Below are 21,567 nucleotides of genomic sequence, written 5' to 3' on the forward strand. Positions count from 1 at the left end.
GTGGGCACGACCCAACCCGTAAGATTAGTAGCAAAGGCCCCTAGCGGAGGGACAGGTGAGGTCGTATCGACTGGTAAGTACGGCACCATACCCTATGCTGAAACCATTTAACCACATGTTGTAGAATCTACTCAGAATGATGTTATTGGACTTAATCCCGTTAGGGTAATAGCAGTGCCAAATGGGAAAACTGAAGCTTCAGGAGCAACTCCTGTCAGGAACATCGCCATGCACTGTCCCTTTTCCCGAGCAGAATTAAGATCAATGATGTCTGAATTCCCAGATCCTAGGAAAGATTTAGTTGAATGTCAAAAGTATATTAGGGAGCTAGGAAATTCTGCAGAGCCAAATAACAAAGATTGGAGGACAGTTTTGAGGGCATGTTTACCCCCCAGTGTTGATCCGTTAAAGTTTATCGCTGATTGCAAGTTAGATGAGGAAGTACCACTAACAGACGAATATAATCAGGATAATGTAAAGAGAATCAACTTACAGTTAGGGGTATATTTTCCTGCAGTAGTAAAGTGGAATAAAATCTTTACAATAAAACAAAAAGAAGGTGAATCCACACCAGAGTATTTTCACCGGGCTCTGCAGGATATGGCTAGGTACACTGTTCTAGATGACATTAAAACTAATGTACACCACAGGGAAGTAGCTGTTTCAGTATTAATGGACGGTCTAAAAGAGGTTTTAAGGAATAGAATACAAACCACTAGGCCTGATTGGAGAGGTATGTCGGTGGATGCATTGGGAGAGGCTGCTGCTGGGCATGATCGGAATATCATCAGACACAGGGAGTCACAGAGTGATAAGTTAATGGCTGTAAGCATACAGGCCCTCACTACCCGGCCACCTCAGCCCAGAACTGTGACCCCTGTGGGTAAGTCAACAGGTATAAAATGTTATTGTTGCCACAGAGAGGGACACATAGCACGTGATTGTAAAACAAAACAAAGGCAAAATTCATATCAATCCCCTAGACAACGACCTGACACGAGACATTGGGATCAAGGACCGAAAGGGTGGAGCTATGAGCCACATGCAGGGGAAACAAAAAGGTATCCCCCAAGAAGAGACTGGCAAATCTCTGATAGTTCCCATCTACCCCCACCACAAGTAATTGCTGCCAGCGCGATTCAGGGAGGTCACCATACCCAATAGGGGTGTGGCCACACCTGTAATCTGCAGCCAGTGAAATTGATTGCAAGTCTTGGAAGTGAACCCGAGATCACAATTGATGTAGCTGGTAAATCATTAAATTTCCTTGTAGATACGGGGGTGGCCAAATCAGTGATAAATTCGACAGTGGGCATGAGAACCACTGGTAAAACAATTCCAGCCATGGGAGTAACGGGAGTAGTACAACACTACCCTGTTAGCAAACCAGCAGAGATTACAATAGGGCCTTTGCATACCAAGCATTCCTTTTTGCTGGCTGCATCGGCACCGACTAATCTCCTGGGAAGAGATTTATTGTGTAAAATGGGGTGTGTCATTTATTGTACTCCTGAAGGTGTATTCTTAGACATACCTGAGAATCACGCTCAGGAAGTGCGAGACATGCTAGACTCCCCATCAAAATTAATGTCACAGACCGTTATGATAAATAAGAGTTCATCCCAGGTAGAAGAAATGACATCCCAAATACCAGAGTCACTTTGGACTAAAGATGGACAAGACACTGGATTAATGGCAAACGTAGCTCCAGTAGTTGTGCAAGTAAAAGATGGTAGGATAGCTCCAAAAATCCCACAATACCCTCTGAAGCCAGAGGTGGAGTTAGGAGTATACCCTGTAATAGAGCGCTTGCTACAACAGGGCATTCTGGTAAGAACATCCAGCACTGCCTATAGTCCCATCTTCCCTGTGAAAAAGAGTGGGGGGAGGGGTTACAGGCTAGTGCAGGATCTAAGGGGGATTAATAAAATAGTTGAGAGTCAGTTCCCCGTAGTGCCAAATCCAGCTGTCATCCTTATGCAAATCCCTCCCACTGCGAAATTTTTCACTGTTATTGACCTCTGCTCCGCCTTCTTCTCGGTACCTCTGCACCCTGACAGCCAATATTTGTTTGCATTCACATACAGAGGAGTCCAATACACATGGACTCGATTACCACAAGGTTTCATAGACAGCCCAAGTATATTTTCACAGGCTTTGCATGATTGTTTACAGTCTTTCCAACCAGAGAGTGGATCAGTATTGATCCAATATGTGGATGATTTACTACTATGTTCAGATTCACTGGAAGCGTCCCTGAAAGATACGAAACAGCTCCTGTTTCATCTTTCAGACACAGGACACAAGGTTTCCAAAGACAAGTTGCAATTATGCCAGACTAAAGTAAAATATCTGGGACACTGTCTGACACTAGGACTGAGACACCTGACCGCTGATAGAATTCAAGCAATTCGAGACATGACTCTGCCACAAACCCAGCAACAGATCAGAACATTTCTAGGAATGTGTGGGTATTGGCGTAACTGGATCCCAGGTTTTTCCATTCTAGCATTACCTTTGCAGGAGATGGTCTCATCAAACAAACCTGATCGGATTTCGCATACAGACGAATCCGAGATGGCATTTGAGAGACTTAAACAGTGCCTAACGCAGGCACCAGCATTAGGTATGCCAGACTATGGGAAACCCTTTGAGCTGTACGGAACAGAAAGTGCTGGTTGCGCGGCAGGCGTCCTAACCCAAAAGCACGGTGATGCCAGCAGGCCGGTAGCATACTACAGCGCTCAGCTAGATACGGTAGCGCGATCCCTCCCCACATGCTTGCGAAGTGTTGCAGCGATAGCATTGCTAGTTACAAAAAGCGAAGATGTAGTGCTAGGACACAACCTCACAATCCATACACCGCATGCAGTGTCAGCCTTGCTGAATTCTGCCCAAACCAGGCACGTCTGGGAATTGGCATTAATGGCCCCCGTAAACATCACCATAAAGAGATGCAGTGCATTAAATCCTGCAACGTATCTCCCAGGTGTGCCTGGACAGGCACAAAGGGTGGAGGATGAGAGTGATGGGGAAGGAGGATTTAATACAGGAGATGACATGCATGATTGTATGGAGTATTTGACCCAAAATTTCACGGCAAGGCCTGACATCAGTGACAACCCACTGGAAGATGTAGATCTTACTTTCTACACTGATGGTAGTTGTCACAGACAGACGGACTCGGGAGACTTGTGTACTGGATACGCAGTCGTAGATGACCAAGGCACCATAGAAGCAGAACCGCTAGGCCCACCTCACTCAGCCCAGGTTGCTGAACTGGTTGCCCTGACCAGAGCATGTGAATTGGCTAAGGGCAAGTCAGCCAATATCTACACCGATTCTAGATACGCCTTCGGGGTAGTCCATGATTTCGGAGCCCTATGGCGCCTCAGAAATTTCATGACGGCAGCTGGTACACCGGTAGCGCATGCAGCTCACATCAAAAGGCTTCTAACAGCGATACAGGAACCCGACAGAGTGGCTGTTATCAAGTGTAAAGCACATACATATAGCCAAGACCCAGTATCACTTGGTAACAGCCGAGCAGACGAGGCTGCTAAGTTAGCAGCTGGTACCCCCAGACAGACAGACACCACACAACTGATGGTATTTAATACCGTCAACACACAGAAATTGTGTGAAATGCAAAATTTGTGTTCCACACAGGAAAGGGCAGTTTGGAGGGCAAAGGGATATGGCCAGGAGTCCTCAGGACTCCAGTGGCACCCAGAGCATACCTTCCAAGTCTGGCTGAAGCAGCACATGGGCTGACTCATCTAGGCAAGGAAGGGAAGTGCAAGTTGGTAAGAGCATATTGGTGCGCCCCAGGATTTTCTTCCCATGCGGGAAAGAGAGCAATGTCATGCCTCACCTGCTTGAGGAAGAATATCGGAAAGGCAATACCAACAGAACCATCTCATATCCCACCTACAGGCGGTCCTTTCCAGGTAATACAGATTGATTTCATACAATTACCCCCTTGTCGAAATTTGAAGTATGTACTAGTTTGTATAGATGTGTTTTCAAATTGGGTCGAAGCATTTCCTGCGGCCACAAATACCACAATGTTTACTGCTAAGAAAATTGTACAGGAATTTGTGTGTAGATACGGTATCCCTAGAATAATTGAAAGTGATAGGGGTACCCATTTTACAGGTGATGTCTTTCAAGGAATGTGTAAGTTGATGGGAATTGATAGTAAGCTGCACACTCCGTACCGCCCCCAGGCGAGTGCGAAAGTAGAAAGAGTGAACAGCACTATTAAAAACAAATTGAGCAAAGTTATGGCGGAAACAGGATTGACATGGCCAGAAGCTTTGCCCCTTGTATTATACAGCATCAGAACCACCCCCAGGTCCCCTCTTAATCTGTCCCCTTTTGAAATTCTGTTTGGTCGACAACCGCATGTCATGATTAACCCTCAGGATGATTTGAAGTGTAACAATGAAGTGACTGTAAAGTATTTGGTTAAGATGAGTAAACAGCTAAAGAATCAGAATGATAATTTGAAGTTAGTGATTCCTGATCTGCCAGATAGTAATTGTCATGACATTGAACCTGGGGATTATGTAATGATACGGAATTTTCTACGCTCAGGTTGCCTTATTGACAGATGGGAAGGACCATACCAAGTCTTATTGATTAGCACGACAGCATTGAAGGTTGCCGAAAGAGAGACTTGGGTTCATTCGTCTCATTGTAAGAAGGTTGCTGATCCAGAGAGGTCCCGTGATAAGGAACAGACGGTAGAGGAAGTTGTATCACTGGAGTGTCTGTTTTAGGAGGACTGAGACGGCACCTGAGCATTGAGAATAATAAGATCGGAGGCAGTTGTCGATTCCCTGTTCCCTTTTATTGTTTTTCTCCACTTCCCATCCCATCTCCCTCAATTGTTTCTTTCCCCCTTCTCATTCTTCTCCATTTCCTCCTATAAGATGGACTTGCCCCAAGAGACTGTGATCCGGATTTTCCTGTTGACCATGATGTTGACCAGAGCAGTCTGTTCCGGCGAGAGTACCATGGAGGTCGAGAGAGGTTCTGGAATGGGTTCTGATGACAGAGATGGAGGCGTAGATTTCCAAGAACAACATAATCACCGAGTAAAGGCGAGTATCAGAAAACGATCTGGTAGCATTGACAATAGAAGAAATTGTGAAGGATTGTTAGCTAAAGAGAACTGTATCTGTAGACTCTGTGACAGTGTAGTTAAGGATGGGTGTATCAAGAAATGCCAATCCAGTTTTAATATCCACATGGACCGGCATCCATTGAGTGACTATCACTCCTTAGTGGGTAAAGTGTTAAATCAGACAGATTGTTGGGTATGCTCTCAAGTACCTCAAGGCCATAGCAAATCAGGATTAGTGCCCTTCCCTTTAACTATAGGGGAGGTACTTGAGCTAAGTGGTGGGAGGCCGGTGGACAGGAGGTTTAATATCTCCAGTCCTCCTAGTTTGAAGCTCCACCAATATCATGTGGATAGATCCCTAGTATGTTTTAACATTTCCAATCCCCGAAAGCCGGGAAATTAGGAAGTGTCATGGAATAACCAAACCATGACCTTTTCATACAGAGCCGATAGAATGCCTACAGATACAGAACTTATACGCCACATAGCCGGTAGTGGGAAATATTTCCGATATAGGTATACCCTAGGAAGTAGGATCATGAGAGTTGGAGAAGTATCACCAGGATACTGTGCACATATCGTACAAACTGATACGTGTACTAAACAGATGGGAGAATTAGGGTTAGGAGATTTCATATGAAAAATGTGTAATATGGTAATGTCCTACTCCGTCCCATATGTTCTCCCCGATGACGCATATTTCATATGCGGGAGGAAGGCGTATAAGTGGCTTGCCCCAAACTTAGAAGGGTTATGTTATATTGGAAAAGTACTGCCTGAGGTAATGACCGTATCCCACACTAAAATGAAGGATATTCACCGCAGTGCCCAAGCTCCTTATACTCACACTCATTACGAACACATCGTTAAACGGCACCTGATAGAAAGAACAGAGCATCCGGCCTCTGACCTGATCCATGAATCCACCGGGATTCAATTCCTAATCGCGTTAGATATCACTCGTACCGCCAGAGGAGTGATAAATTATAAATATATATCTGCGCTTGCAAATTTATTAGACAATATCACTGAAATGTATGATGACACATTCAGGTATACCGGAAGGGAGCTCCAAGCTTATAAAACAGAACTGGTTCAGCATAGGATGATTCTCAATTATCTCACAGCTGTGACAGGCGGGTATTGTGTTACCCTAGCGACTCAGTATGGAATAAAGTGCTGCACATATATTACAAACAGCACCGAGGACCCGGCCGAGGTCATAGACCAAAAGATGGATGACATTTTGCAATTAAAATGGGAGTTCCGAAGGAAACACAATCTCACCCTTGCCGCTGTGGGTAATGAGCTGACCAGTTGGGTGTCATGGTTGAACCCACGAAATTGGTTCTCTGGTTTAGGAGAATGGACTCAAGGAATTATCATGGATGTAGGGAAATTTCTTTTGTGTACTCTGGGTGTCATCATATTGGTCGGTCTGATATTTAGATGCGTTCGGGTTTTAAAGTGTAAACGTAGCGCCCGAGTGATGAGTTTAAGAAGTGAAGATACTGTAATAACAACGACTGATTTGGTTTATGACCCAACGATAGAGACAATGTTGTGATGAAAATGTGATTCCACGGTCCGTTTCTTTCACCCGTTTCTCCTTTGTTTTCCTCCAAGATACAAAGACATCCGCTTGGAAGAAGAATTTGACAACCTTTTACACAGACAACTGATGGACTATGCCATAGACCCCCCATATCCCTAGTACTTTAAATTTTACGCTAGCCCAACATTTTTTTGTAAGTCTATGGACATTGAAAAAGCTGTTTGCACACCGTTTATAGCAAAAGCCCAAGGAGACTACAATCAACATGTACATCGAGACAAGACAAGACCTCAATCGGCAAATGTATATTAAACTCACATAGTTTATCACTGCATTTACCATAATTGTTCTTTATCTTCATCTCTACAACCTTCAGGTAATAACACACATAGTCGATAGGGAATATAGGCACAGATATCAGCACTCACATATTCCCCCATTCATGTATCATCAACTAAAATGTGCTCCCCCATTTTGTCGCAACCAAAAGCCGAAAAGAGCTCGGTAAAGTTTGACAGCCCATCCACAGACCCGTACCACGGGATAAGAAGGAATTCAAATGTATACTTCGCAATACCTCGAAGCTTGATTTAAAACACGTACGGCACGATGATACATGACCCCCCAAACATGGATTCATACACACATGCTTCTGCTATCTCACTAGGTCATACCCTTTTCCTACCTCCTCCTCTCCTTCCCTACCCAATCATAGAAATGTATTATACATGACATATATTTTTCTCTTTTTGAACTGTTTTAGGAAGTGGCAGTTATTGGTGACTACCAAAGGGTGGACTGTCAAAGTCAGAAAAATATCACGCTGCACACTGCCATATATGCACCTCATGCGTGTGCCCGCTGCACGTGCATGAGCCCTCCCGTGCGTGCGTATACTCGCGGTCGCGTGCACTCGCGGACGCGCGGTATGCGCATTTACGGTAGAGTTTGTGTTCGTCTAGCGGGCGACTCAATCGTAACATATTTTATTCATATAATGTATTTTGTAGATTATGGTCCCTTTGATAGAATCTGAAAGTTTAGTTAATGTAGTATGTTCGGGGACAAAGAGATCCCTCTTTGTTTGATACGAAGGGTCAGACAGGGGTTACACAGTGGTGTTTAGTATCCATCGGAAGAGAATATAATTAGCAATATTCCGGTGTTGGTTTGAAGCGCATTAATCGCTCGTGCGTATAGTTATGGACATAAGAAGTTTATGGACATTTACTATATTTGCACTTTATTACCCATGCGGCGGGAAACCCAGTTTCCCACCCACCTGAGCAGTTAGGAATAGTCACAGCCCACCTGTATGAACCAACCTATGACCTTTTGTTATAATGCGAAGACGAATTCCTGTGTCCAATGAACAATAAGAATGTAGGGACCATTGTACTGTATTGTGTGTAGTGTATAAAAGGACAAGCCGATCTGGGCCAGCGCTCTACTCTCTTCAACGGTTCTCATTGCTGATAATCGGGAGCTGGATATCCAGAAAGGCGCTTGCAATTGTTTCCCCTGGTGCGTAAGTTCTCTGCAACCATATTGTCTCTTATTTAATGTTATAAGCCATTCTCTCTCTCCTTCCCCCTTAAATGTAATTGTATCTTTATTGTATTTTATGTGTAGTGATTCGGTTAGGTATTTTATGTTATCTTGGTAGTGTATAACTTGTATTGTATTATTCTTTTGCAATTGAACGTTCATTCATTTCCTTAAAAGGCGTTAGACCCTTAGACCGGTATTTGAGTGTTTATTATATTGCTAAGGGGTTCTCAGAGCGTCACATACGCTCATACAGCTTTTCAACTAACAAGGTTACACTGTGTTGCATTTACACCTTATCACTGCACAAGGGTTTACAGTATGAGTACACTGTTTATGGTATAGTTATAAAGGTTTAACACTGAGCGTCAGCGCCGCTTGTGATCTCGTGGTCCCGAGCGTCCGCTACGCTGATAGCGTATCATTACGTTAGTCGGCAGCCTATAGCGTGCTTGCCTTTACGCTCTAAGCCGTGAGCGAACGTGCCGCTCGTCCACGGCTAAGCGTTCGTTACGCTACGTGCGTACTCTTACGGTATTCCATACGCCAATTGCGTACTGTGTTCTTTAACCTTTTAGAGTGTTTTATACAAGGTATAGAATAGGCATTGTCAACCTGCACACCAAGAAACATATTTCTTCAGATACGGTGGCAATGCTTTGACGTGACCACCTTTCAGGCTTGGACCATAGTCGAGACAACCCTGGAGGGAAGACCTCTTCTGGCTAGAATCTCCCTTTCAACTTCCATGCCGTCAAACGAAGCCACAGTAAGTCTTGATAAACGAATGGCCCTTTGATGAAGAAGATCATTGAGAAGCGGCAGAGGCCAGGGCTTGTCGAGAGACATGGTTAGGAGGTCAGCATACCAGACCCAGCAAGGCCAATCCAGGGCAATCAGAATTGCTTGAACGCATTCCCGTTTGAGCCTTTTCAGAACTGGTGAGTCCACGGTGCCATCAAATCATCCACCGCTGTAGCCTGCGGATCCCTCGTCCTGGAACAGCAGCGACGCAGCTTCTTGTTGAGTCAAGAAGCCATCATATGTCTATCAACGGGCATAGCCTGATGAGGGGGCCATATCGGGATGTGCAGGTATGCATCATTGATATCCAGGAATTCCCCTTCTTCCAGGCCAGAAACCAAAGTTTTTAGAGATTCCATCTTGAACTTGAACACATGCAGATACAGGTTCAGAGGTTTCAGGTTCAAGATCGGTCGTACTGAACCGTCCGGTTTCGGTACCACAGACAGACTTGAATAAAATCCCTTGCTTCGGAGCAGAGGAGGGACTGCAAACCTGTGTTTGTAGTAGTTTTTAAATGGCATCCTGCAAGGTAACTCTTGCTGCAGGTGAAGCTGGTAAGCCTGATCTGAAGTATCTGTGAGGAGGGAGTGTCTGAAACTCCAACCGGTAGCCTTGGGATATTAGGCCTCTTACCCAAGGGTTCAGGCAGGACTCCGCCCAAACCTGGGCGAAATATTGCAGTCGAGCACCCACCTGAAAGTCCGCCTGCAGCTGGGGCCAACCGTCACGCGGAGGGCTTCGTGGATGAAGATCCAGGAGTCTGGTCCATTGACCGAGCTGCCGCTGGTCTGCGAGATTTACCTCGATTTCCTCTAGCTGCATTTGAGGCACCCCTGGACCTGCCTCTAAATATGGCCACGCGAAAGGACTGTAGAGAGGGGCCGGGATAAGGACGTCTAGCCGAAGGAGATTCAGGCGGCAGATAGGTGGACTTACCTGCTGTTGCTTGTGGTGAAATCTACTCGTTTAGTTCCTCACCAAACAAGGCATCCACGTGAAGGGAAGATTCCCCACGCCCTTTTTGGAATCAGCATCCGCTGTCCATTTTCGCAGCCAAAGGGCTCTGCGAGCTAACACCGCCACAGCCGTGGAGCGGTCATTAATGAGGCCTATCTCCTTGTTTGCCTCACTCATGAAATTAGCAGCATCCTGGATATGTTGCAGTAAAGTTAGGATATCATCCTGCGGCATAGTGTCAAACCCCTCAATGATATTACCAGACTATTTTACCATGGCCCTTGTGATCCAATCACAGGCAATGGTGGGCCTCTGTGCGACTCCCACTGTTGTGTAAATGGATTTGAGCGTAGTTTCAATTTTACGATCTGCAGGGTCTTTCAGGGAGATAGCGGCAGGTACAGGCAGTACAATTGTTCGTAACAGCCTGGACACTAAGGTATCCACATTTGGGGGATTTTCCCACACCTTCCTATCCTCTGGAGGAAAAGGGAAAGCGGTTAGCAACCGCTTAGGGATTTGAAATTTCTTGTCAGGATTAACCCACGCCTCTTTAAAAATTGTGTTTAATTCCTTGGAGACAGGAAATGTGGCAGTAGATTTTGGTTTCACATTAAAAAAACGACTCTTCATCAGGTTCTGCCTCTTTATCTGGGATATTGAGGACTTCCCTAATAGAATATATTAGAGCTTCCACACCTTGAGACAGAGTATTGTCACCTTTGTCCACGTCTACCTCTCCATCATTTTCAGAGTCAGACTGGAGTACATGTGGGAGTGTGCATTTCTGTGAGACCAGCAGGGGGGGCTGAGGAGCCAGTCTGTGGTCAGGAGTATGAACTAAAAAATCATCTACAGATTTTTTAAGCATTTGTCTTTCCCGCCTGGCAGTAGCAAATTCAGAGTCAATGTTAAATATCATTCCTTTAAATGAATCCAGCCATTCTGGTCCCTGTGTGCTGCTTCCCTGAGAAGGGAGAGTGCACTGAGTACACAACAGAGATCCCCCTGGAGAAGGGGAAAACTTTGTGTTACAGGATGGACACACAGCCTTTTTGCCAGACATGGTGATACAGCAGAACACACACACAGTAGCAGTGAAATAACACAGTGGCAGTGAAATAACAAATAACCCCGGACAGCCTGGATTGAGTGATAGAGAGAGATATAAAACCAGCACACAATGCCACACAGCTAAGCAGTGCTTTGCCGGGCATAAACTAGAGCCTTAGATAAGGTAACTAGTTTTTCTGACAATATATTGCTCCCTCCCTTCTACAAATCTCCCTGGTACCAGTTTAAGGTGATTTTAAGGAATCCTTGGAAGAGCAGAACTTCCCTGCATGCAGCCTGGAGTCTGATGCAGCAGGAAATGGCAACTGATATGCTGGTCCCTCTCTCCGTGAAGCCCCGCCCCCTTAATGGCGCACGGTCCCTGTGTATAATTATACTGGCTTTTTCTCCATAATGCAGAAACCAAGATTAAAAACCCCATTCTGTGCCAGCGCCAGTGTGGGTCTCAGCTGTGGGCTGCGGTGCCCGCTGCAAAGTGCCCGCCATGCCCTTATGCCGCCATTGTAACCGGGGACCCACTAACCAGTACCCCGGTGTGTGTACTCACTGCACCAGCGTCTTCAGCTCTGTTAGGGGTGGCAGCATGCTGTTGGCGTGCACGCACACCCTGGGGGTAATGCGAAACACCACTCCAGGAGATTTGTCCTGTCAACGCGGTTCCGGACCATTAACCCTATAAGAGGTTGGTTCGGTCCCCCCTCTAAGTCTCACAATGCAGGTAGACTGGTGCCAGCCAGTGCTACCTGAAAATCATAAACTAAAATAAAGTTTTGAAGAAAACACTATGGAGCGCCAGAGAATGCACCCGGCTCCTTGGGCACATTTTTCTAAACTGAGTCTGCAGGAGGGAAATAGAGGTGAGGAGCCAGCACACACTGAAGATTTTTAAAGTGCCAAGGCTCCAATGGACCCAATCTATACCCCATGGTACTAATACAATCCCAGCATCCCCTAGGACATTAGAGAAATACCAAATAATTTGCTACCAATTCATTAACGTACAGTAAGAATCATTTTATAAAATTAGTCAGCTAGCCGGACATATTCTGGCACAAGTGATAGAATACATCTGACTAACTGACTAATTTTGCAAAATGCTAACAGCCACACAAGATTATTCGCACATTTGACATTCTAGCTTTTCATCCAGCAGCATTTTCACATTCCAAAGTCAGCCATACACTATGCAAATACAGGCCCAATCAGCCAATCGAGTCAGTAACTGCACACTATATAACCGTGATCAACTAACAATTATTGCTCTGTCCGGCATGGTGAAAATTTCCTGCATGCCCGATAGATGCAATAATTGCTTCTCAGACAGTGGATATAAAATTAATCAGACCAGGCCAACTTCTTTAATTGCTCCATGGTCCTGTTCTTGCACTCACTGGCCCATTGCTTTTGGCAGTAGACATGGGTCAGCATGGATACTCTGAACGGTCTGCAGCTACACACTGTGTGTTCTATTCTGTGGGATAGGCCAAGATGGGCTAGCTTTTGCTGCCCATGTGCTTTAGGTGCCCACGATCCTGTGACTGTTTGTCCTTTCTTGGACCACATTTGGTAGGTACTGACCACTGCATACCAGCAAAACCCCTGCAAGGCATGCCAATATGGAGATGGTCTGACCCAGTCAACTAGCAATTACAATTCTGCCCTCGTCAGTCACTGAAATCCTTCTTCCAAGACATGAACTTCAAGAACCGATTCTTCGCTTGCTGACAAATTTATCCCACATCTTGACCGGTGCCATTGTAATAGGATAATCAGTGTTATTCACTTACACATACATACACACACATATATATATATATATACATACATACATATACACACATACATACATATACACACATACAAGCAAGGTTATAACTATATAATCCGGCTTTCTGGACTACTTATTTATTGCCCAATCTGACAAAAGGAAGTATTATGTCTCCATAGTTAATTATTGTGTTAGTTGAATGGTAAACCTACCGCATTCTTGAGTGTTTTTCTGTGCTTTCATAATAGAACAAGAAGTTTATTTCATGTACTCCTTCTTCATCAGGACCTCGTAACCAGAGTGGAAGCTGCAGCGATGCACCAGGAGCTAACACAGAGTCTGTAAGAGGAATAGCCACAACCTCTGGCTGGCTTCCCCCACCAAATCCAAAGTCTACTGGAGTTACAGATGAGGTCAGCACAGGGCAGGCCGAGGTAGAGTCAGTAACAACTGTTTTATAGGCACTGCAGTTCATTGATGCTGCAGGACTTAGTGGTGTCAGTGCTGCAGTATTGCTGCCAAAGGTAAAAAACTCCGGTCTCTTTGATACAACCCTGAGACCCGTCAGCGGGCACTTGCTCACATTCACAAATTCAACATGTGTTTTTCTGATTTCTCCACAAAGCAGTCCCGTGGGGAAGTTTATGAAGAACACCTGTTTGGTGAGAAATAAACAGATATTAAGCCACAAGTAAACCTGAAACTTTGCAGAGTAAACTGCACAAAATTAAGGCCTGGCTGCTTTGCTTTCTTTTTAGCTACACATAGGGGTATATGCAATTGTGGTCGAATTGCCGCAAATGTCGAAAAATGGGGCATTTTCGACACAAACAAAAAAAATTCGACAATGCAATACAGTACTTTTCGACAAAAAAACGTCCGTTTCAGATTCGACTTTTTGAAATTCGACAGTTGTCAAATTCGACATGTCTGCAATGGTAAAAATGCGTCTTTTTCGACAAAAGTATATTCAATTGAAGAATGTCGATTCGACAACAGTGCTTTTCGACAGTCATTTCGTCAATTTCAGTCCGCCTCATTTTGAATCTAATAAAAAAAATGTAAAACATGTTTTTTTTTTGTGTTTTTTTGGTTGCTAATAGCGTATCTATTTATATTAGAAGGGATTATCTACTTGGTTTGTCTATTAGGAGCCACAAGTATTATTTATATATTTTTTAAAATAATTTTTTTATTTTTTATTTACTGACTAAAATAATATGGAGAGATCAGAGCATGTTTTTCAGTGGGAAGGGGTGGGAATGGGTTTTAAAATCAAGAAAAAAAATGCGTGGGGTCCCCCATCCTAAGCATAACCAGCCTTGGGCTCTTTGAGCCGGTCCTGGTTGTAAAAATACGGGGGGGAAATTGACAGGGTATCCCCCGTATTTTTCCAACCAGCACCGGGGCTCTGCGTCCAGTCCTGGTGCAAAAAATACGGGGGACAAAAGACGTAGGTCCCTTCAGCCAATCAGGGAGCGGCACGCAAAGTTCCCACCATTGAAGATAATGGAGCGGCATAGTGCTATGCACCGTCTGACAGTTCAGACGCGCACAGCCAATCAGGAGAGTGCTACGACGTAGCGCTCCCTGACTGGCTGAAGGGACCCTCTGTGACAGGAGTCACGTGGGGTCCCGGCATTCGGGGAAAGGGGTCCCATGTGTAAACATGGGACCCCTTTCAGTGCGTGGTCCGGTTATTGCGTTTTATTATTTTGCCAAGTACGTGGATTACAAGGAGAAGAGGACAGATGCTACACAGGATTTTTGTGAGTATAATTTTATTTTCAGGTACCCCATGGATTCTACATGGAGAAGTGGACAGAGTCGGCGTGTGAACATAGGTAAGTATGTGTGTGTTGGCGTGCATGTATGTAATAAAGTTTTACTTTCACGGTGTGCGTGTACTGTTTTTATTTGGGTATTTTTTATGCAGTAGAACTACAGGTACCAGCGGGCCCGTTCCCCCCCCGCATGCTGGTACTTGTGGTTCTCCAAGTACCAGCTTGCGGGGGGAGGCTTGCTGGGACTTGTAGTTCTGCTACATAAAACAATATTCTTTGATTGGACACAAGGCTATCAGCCCCCCATCCGCAGCCTTTGGATGGGGGGGGGGGGGGGGGGGGGGACAGCCTCGGGCTTCACCCCTGGCCCTGGGGTGGCTGGAGGGGGGGACCCCTTGATTTAAGGGGTCCCCACTCCTCCAGGGTACCCCGGCCAGGGGTGACTAGTTAGTGATTTAATGTCAGGGCCGCAGGTACTGATATAAAAGTGTCCCCCGGCTGTGGCATTATCTCTCTGACTAGTGGAGCCCGGTGCTGGTGTTAAAAATACGGGGGACCCCTACGCTTTTTGTCACCCGTATTTTTTGCACCAGGACCGGACGCAGAGCCCGGTGCTGCTTGTAAAAATACGGGGGATCCCCTGTCAATTTTCCCCCCATATTTTTACAACCAGGACCGGCTCAAAGAGCCCGAGGCTGGTTATGCTTAGGAGGGGGAACCCCACGCAATTTTTTTCTGGGTTTTTTTAAACACTTTTGTGCCGTCCAAAAAGTCGAATCCAGGACGCACACTATCCGTCAATTGGTCCGTTTTTCGACAGCGGGACTGTCAAATCCATTTTTTATTGAATATGTCGAATTCGGGTCCCGGCGGCAGGGTGTCTGACTGTCGAATTGTGTCGAATTAAAAAACGGTCGAATTCCGTCTACCCCATACTCTCTAAAGTCAACTACATAGACTGTGATATCACATCCAGTATTGAGCAATAGGTGCCAGCGCGCAAAGCTCTGAAATTCCCCCTATAGAGGTGAGGAGTAGCGTTAGCCTAATATTACAGTAATATGGCTACATCTGTATATAGGACTTTTCAGCTCTTTCACATTTTTTGACTTAAATGAAGGCTATCCAACAAGACATTTTTTTCATTTGATTTTTTTAAATACATATAATCTAAAATATTAAAGCAAATAATTAATTATTGTCTACTGAAAAGAACAATCCGAACTAAACTGCTTAACAAATGTGTTCCAACTGTACGTCTAACTCCATATTATGGATAGTGATAAAATAGTTTATGAGGCGATGTATCAGTTATTGTAATATATTGTGATCACCTCCCACAATCACTGGCGGCTTATCAGAACTTAGTTCCACTGACATGTATCACTGCTTCTTACCAGGACAGCTCCTCTAATAACCAGCTGTTCTAGCAGTGAGGTTACTTCTGGGTTTCTGAGCCTGTGGTTGCATTTTGCAGGTGTTGACATTAATAATGTATACATTTTAACCAAGTTATCATCAATGTCAACATAATGATCTGTGACATAGTGACTGCATAACCTTTTCAATCCAAGTAGCAGCAACTACACTTAGCAAATTCCACAAGTCCTTCATTAACATACCTAAAAGTTAAACTAGGCCCGTATTTCAAAACTTTCCAACACTTTTGACATTTGGGGCAATATTAACTGTGTGGCGAGTTTTCAAATCTGCAATTTTCTGTGTTTTCACTAACTTTAAAATTCCAATAGTATTGATTGCAATAGCACTGCATGTAGTATTATTTCGGTTTTTAATCCTGAAGGCAAAAACCACAGAAAAGGGCAACTTTTACAATTCACCTTCATTGCTGAAATCATGTGGAAGTGACAGGCACATAACTGTGAATTAATCTGATGTACCTGTCCCCTCCTAAATTGGTTTAGGAGGAGGGAGGGGGACAGGAGGGGATATATCCATATTGCATGTTCTAGGGCGTCTGTATGCCTGTGTACACACGTACAAATGTCCTTCCCCCTGAATAGTGATGAAATGAAAAGCTATTGTCTCATATATAGCTGTATGCCTTTAATAGGTCATAGAATAAAACAAAGGTACAGTGAAAAGAAAATAAATGATTGCTTATTCTTCAAAGATATCCTAAAATGCCCTGGACAGATTAGTAGGTACTCCTTAGAAAAGATAGTCATTCAGCCTGTTTAAATGGAGAAAAGTAATCGCACCGCTGTTTGGTATAATCGTGTGCACTACACTGAACATGGTGGACCAGAGAAAGCAAAGGAGAGAGTTCTCAGAGGAGATCAGACTACAATTCCAATTACTACTATAAAGTTTAAAGTCCATGGGAATGGACTCACCCTAACTGGACGCAGCAACAAGAGGAAAATCAACCTCAGATTAAACATAATGATTATGAGAATGGTGTAAAAAGAGCCAAGAGAAAAAGTAATACAAGCTGAACTCCGCTGTCAAGGCCTATCAGTGCCTGATCGCACCTGAAACTGCTATCTGAGCGAAAGTGGGCTCAATGGAAGATGACCCAGGAGGATTCCACTTTTGGAAGAACATAAAAATGCCCGAACGGAATTTACTAACATGCATATTGACACCATGCTTCTGGGAGAATGTCCTTCGGACAGATGAGTTAAACTTGAAGCTTTTTAGCGGGTGTAGTATGTGATGCCAGAGGTCGGGCTCCCTGCGGCCAGCATACCGGCGCTGGAATCCCGACCGCCGGCATACAGACAGCTGGGTGAGTGCAAATGAGCCCCTTGCGGGCTCACTGCGCTCGCCACGCTGCGGGCATGGTGGCGCGCTATGCTATCTCTTCTCCCTCCAGTGGGGTCGTGGACCCCCAAGAGGGAGAAAAGCTGTCGGTATGCCGGCGCCGGTATGGTGGTCGTCGGGAGCCCGGGCGCCGGCAACCTGAAGACCACCCTTTTTAGCAAGTCACATTAGCTCTGTGATCATAGACAAACAAAATGAAGCTTTCAAAGGGGATCCGGTCAGCAAACCGGCATTCTTGATGCCGGCAGTCAGAATCCTGGCACTGGTCGGAATGCCAATTGTTAGGTTTAGGTAGTGGCAAGGGGGGTTAGGTTCAGGCACCACCGGGGAGGGTTAGGCTGTGGGGTTGGGGAAGGGAACGATTATGGTCAGGCTGCGGGGAGGTCTGCATGGAGCTATACAAGACAGAGAAATCCTGAAACTCCTGCAGGACAGGAGCATTCACGGAGCCACAGGCCGGGGCCGGGTGATGTCACCTTTGGAATTTTGACAGACAGCTGCAACCGGAAGTGAACGATCTGGGAGCCAACGCGGTGTGCACATATACATACATTTCTCCGGCAGGGTCCACAGGTTATCCACAGGATAACATTGGGATATGATGAAGCTACAGCGGATTTGCACCAATCGGTCAAAGCTTTTCGGCCTCCCAGCATGTAACGGGCCCGTCCATATATCCCCGCCTCCTCGCTCAGGCAAATCAGTTTTTTTGTTTGGTGCGGCAGGAGCCAGACCATGGTCGGAGGGCTGCTGGTTTTTTAGCAGCCCTAAGCTTTCTTTTTTTATTTTTATAGTCTATTTTTTCTTGAGTGATCTTTCTAAAAAGCGTCTTATACGTACCTTAGAAAGAGTCGCTCCAACAACTCTCCGCCGGGTCGCAACAACGCTTACCCACGAGTACAGTTCTGTTTCGGCAGGCGTCTGTGTCGGATATACTAGCAGGTCCAGCAGACATTGCCAGGCTGTGGCCGGAGCACGGGGAGAAGGTAAGGCATCGGTTCCAGTTAGAAGGGGAATACGGATACAGCCGCAGTTTTTTGGGAGGAGACTACCAAACAGTCGCTGACGCGGCAGCCACCTTGGGTGCACCAGCGCTAGGCCTTAGGGATCAGAGGCTCCAGGAATAGTATGAGGCCACGATCCTTAGGGCTGATGTCGCAGTGGGGAGTAAGACACTCTCCTGGTCACCCCTCCCCCCAGTTCATGACCAGTTTCCTCTGAGTCTCCCGCCATGAACTGTTTCCCGCTTCCATCAGAGACGATATACACGAAGGGGACCCAGTGGCAGCATAGGCGGCTGTGTGATGGGTGCGTCTGTGTTCACTATAGGTTCATGGATCGGCAGTGTAAACTAGTAGCGTCTGAATCCACTCAGCGTTCGATAACGTATTGATCGGTCCTGGAAGCGAGGTGAGTCTCCCTGTATCACACTCTACTGAGTACAGGTAATACAACACTAAGTCTCTATCTACCTTTTTGAGCACAAATAGTTAGATAAGTGCCTATTGCATATGAGTCTGTATACTATTACTGTTGTTTCTTTAGCTATGCGTCTGAATATTGTAGATTTGTTTAAACATGATTCAGTAATATGTTCTCCTACATACTTGAAATGTAGTTGATGACGTGCTTGTATTGCTTATTATACTAATGTATAACATGTGACTGACTGCTAGTGTGATTGCTGACTTTACCATATATCCTGTCTTTTTCTTACTCCGATCCTCAATGCTGGTGCATGGGTAGAGTCGGATTGTAGGTCACTGTAAAAAGCTTAAAGTGATTACAGTCACAAATTGTGTAGTACACTGTGGAAGTGTTGATTATTTATCATGTCTAAGAGCGGCAAAGGTGAGCGCGATACACTCACAGCAACACCAACACTCATATCATGTTTGTCTTGCAAAGCTGTGTTAACCTATCAGGATGGTTTGTGTGCAAATTGTTTTAGTTTTCACCAGGGTCTCTTGAAAAATACAAGGCAGATTCAGGTGCATGTTGATCCACCTTGGGCTATGTTTGCACAGACATTATCCAGTATAGCGGAACGGATAATTTCAACTCCTGTACCAGGGATAGGTTACACGATTAACCCTTACATGCAGCTTCACACCTGTGGTTTATCACTTCCAGCAGCAGCCTCTCAAAAGAAACAGGCTGATAAGCCAGTGGTAAGTAAATCTTCATCCTCACGGGCTACACGTTTCAGGTGAGGATTCGTCGGAGGATGAAAGCTCAAAAAACTCTTGCTGTGTGTATAGTGGGACAGCAGTAGAAACACATGCTAAATGACTCATCTGCACCTGGGTTACTCTGTCTATTAACAGAGCCATGAAGCAAGGTAGATGCTCTGCTATAGTTTCAGTTAAAAAACAGAATTCACAATCTAGAAATTATTGGACGGAACAATTACAAAGGAAAAATGACAAGAGAAATAAATGTGCTTAGGAAGAAAAGAGTAATCACAAACGCACAGCAGATTCATGAGGATATGAGGATATATTTTGAACATTAATGCAATAAAATGTTTCCCCAAATAACAAGATTAGAATGAAAATGAGCACTAAAAGGATGAGGCCATCAATATGTTGCAAGAAACTTTGTGCCAAATGCATTCTGACAGCAGCCATGACTTTGTAAACAGTAGTTGGTAAGGTTGGCCAAACAAACACGGATACACATTGCTGCTATAGTAACAATGTACAAATGTGTAACGATCTGATAAAACCAACAACTGCTGGGCACGTCATATTTTCCGATAAGCACCGGACCCAATAACGTACACTGTGGAAAAAGAAGGTATACATCTAGACACTATCCTAAAATTATTGATAGGCCACACTTAGTTATTCATTCCAGACTTATTAAAAAGACAATACTCTTTCTGTTCTGAACTAAGCCCAAAATATTTGGGTATATACTAATTATAAAGTGCAGATTTACTTATCTGTACACAATAAAGGCCTTGATCCGTATCAGTGACTCCATGACGTAGATGGTAAACTGAATTGGAATACAGCAGCAATTAGCAATGTGTAACTTTTCCCAAAGGCATCCCTGGGTGAGCGCAGCATAGTCTTAGTGGAGTCCCGGGAACTGCATCTCCCCCCAGCCGGCACTCCAGACCCCAGGTGCTCAGTTCACCCCCTCCAAGCAGGTGATGTCCCAGAGACATGTCTCTTATGCTCCCTGTTACTTGATGCCACCTCCCGGGTTCCCAGGATCAGGAGCTCTCGCTGACTTAAAGGGTTCAAGTCCAGCAGCTGCTGCTGTGGCTGAGGGAATCCAGGGCTGGAGAATTAGCAGCAGTAATCTGGCGTCTGCTGGCCTGGCTCTGCCCCACCTAGGAGGCTGAAAGTAGTGCACCTGGACCACATGTAGTGCGCTTCTTATTTACACAATGAGGGGAGAGCTGTTGGCAGCCCCGGGAGGGAGAGTCCTAGTTACACAGTGCTCAGCCTCTCACCCTTTGGTTATAATCACTGTATGCACAGGCTGACACTGTAATGTGCAGCTAGCATTACACAACCCTGGCAACGAGTATTAACCCTGACAACGAGCATGACACACATCCCAGAGCATGGAACCCCTGGCAACTAGCATGAATCCCGGAGCATGAAACCACTGGCAACGAGCATGGATCCCAGAGCATGAAACCCCTGACAACGAGCAAGACACCCAGCCTATGAAACCCCTGGCAACGAGCAAAACGCCCAGAGCATGAAACCCTTGGAAACAAGCATGACACCCAGCGCATGAAACCCCTGGCAACGAGCATGGCATCCAGCACATGAAACCCTTGGCAACGAGCAGGTAATTTAAAAGTAATTAGAAGCTTTACTGTAAGGCAAAATGTATCACGTCCATTGCGTTGTGTGGCATAATATTGTGAAATTTATTTTTTTCCCTGTGGTGGCCGAGGTCTGTTGGTGCAGGGTCAAAAACTGGGGCGTAAGGTAGTCTTTTCCTACGAGGCCACACCCATTTTAGTGAGGCCACTCCCCCTCATTGGCAGGCATCACAGGCTTGAGCACCTACCAGCAAAAACATAAATCGGCACCTCTGCACAAGGGTGATACACATGGCTCAGCACAAAAGTATAACATAACCCTGAAATATCTCGGAAGAGAGCTTTCATTTTTGACTACCTATTTAA

General features: G+C 45.2%; 1 protein-coding gene across 7 annotated transcripts in view; it reads right to left on the reverse strand.

Annotated features, from left to right (window-relative positions):
• TRAPPC8 (trafficking protein particle complex subunit 8) overlaps positions 1-21,567 on the reverse strand; it is a 324,404-nt gene that overhangs the window by 67,794 nt on the left and 235,043 nt on the right. For all 7 annotated transcript variants that reach the window (XM_063923649.1, XM_063923654.1, XM_063923653.1 and 4 more), the window contains one exon: positions 13,053-13,495. In XM_063923649.1, coding sequence (XP_063779719.1) covers positions 13,053-13,495 — 443 coding nt within the window. The remainder of the gene's footprint in view (positions 1-13,052; positions 13,496-21,567) is intronic.

The sequence above is a fragment of the Pseudophryne corroboree genome, chromosome 5 (assembly GCF_028390025.1).
Source record: "Pseudophryne corroboree isolate aPseCor3 chromosome 5, aPseCor3.hap2, whole genome shotgun sequence".
Classification (NCBI taxonomy): domain Eukaryota; kingdom Metazoa; phylum Chordata; class Amphibia; order Anura; family Myobatrachidae; genus Pseudophryne; species Pseudophryne corroboree.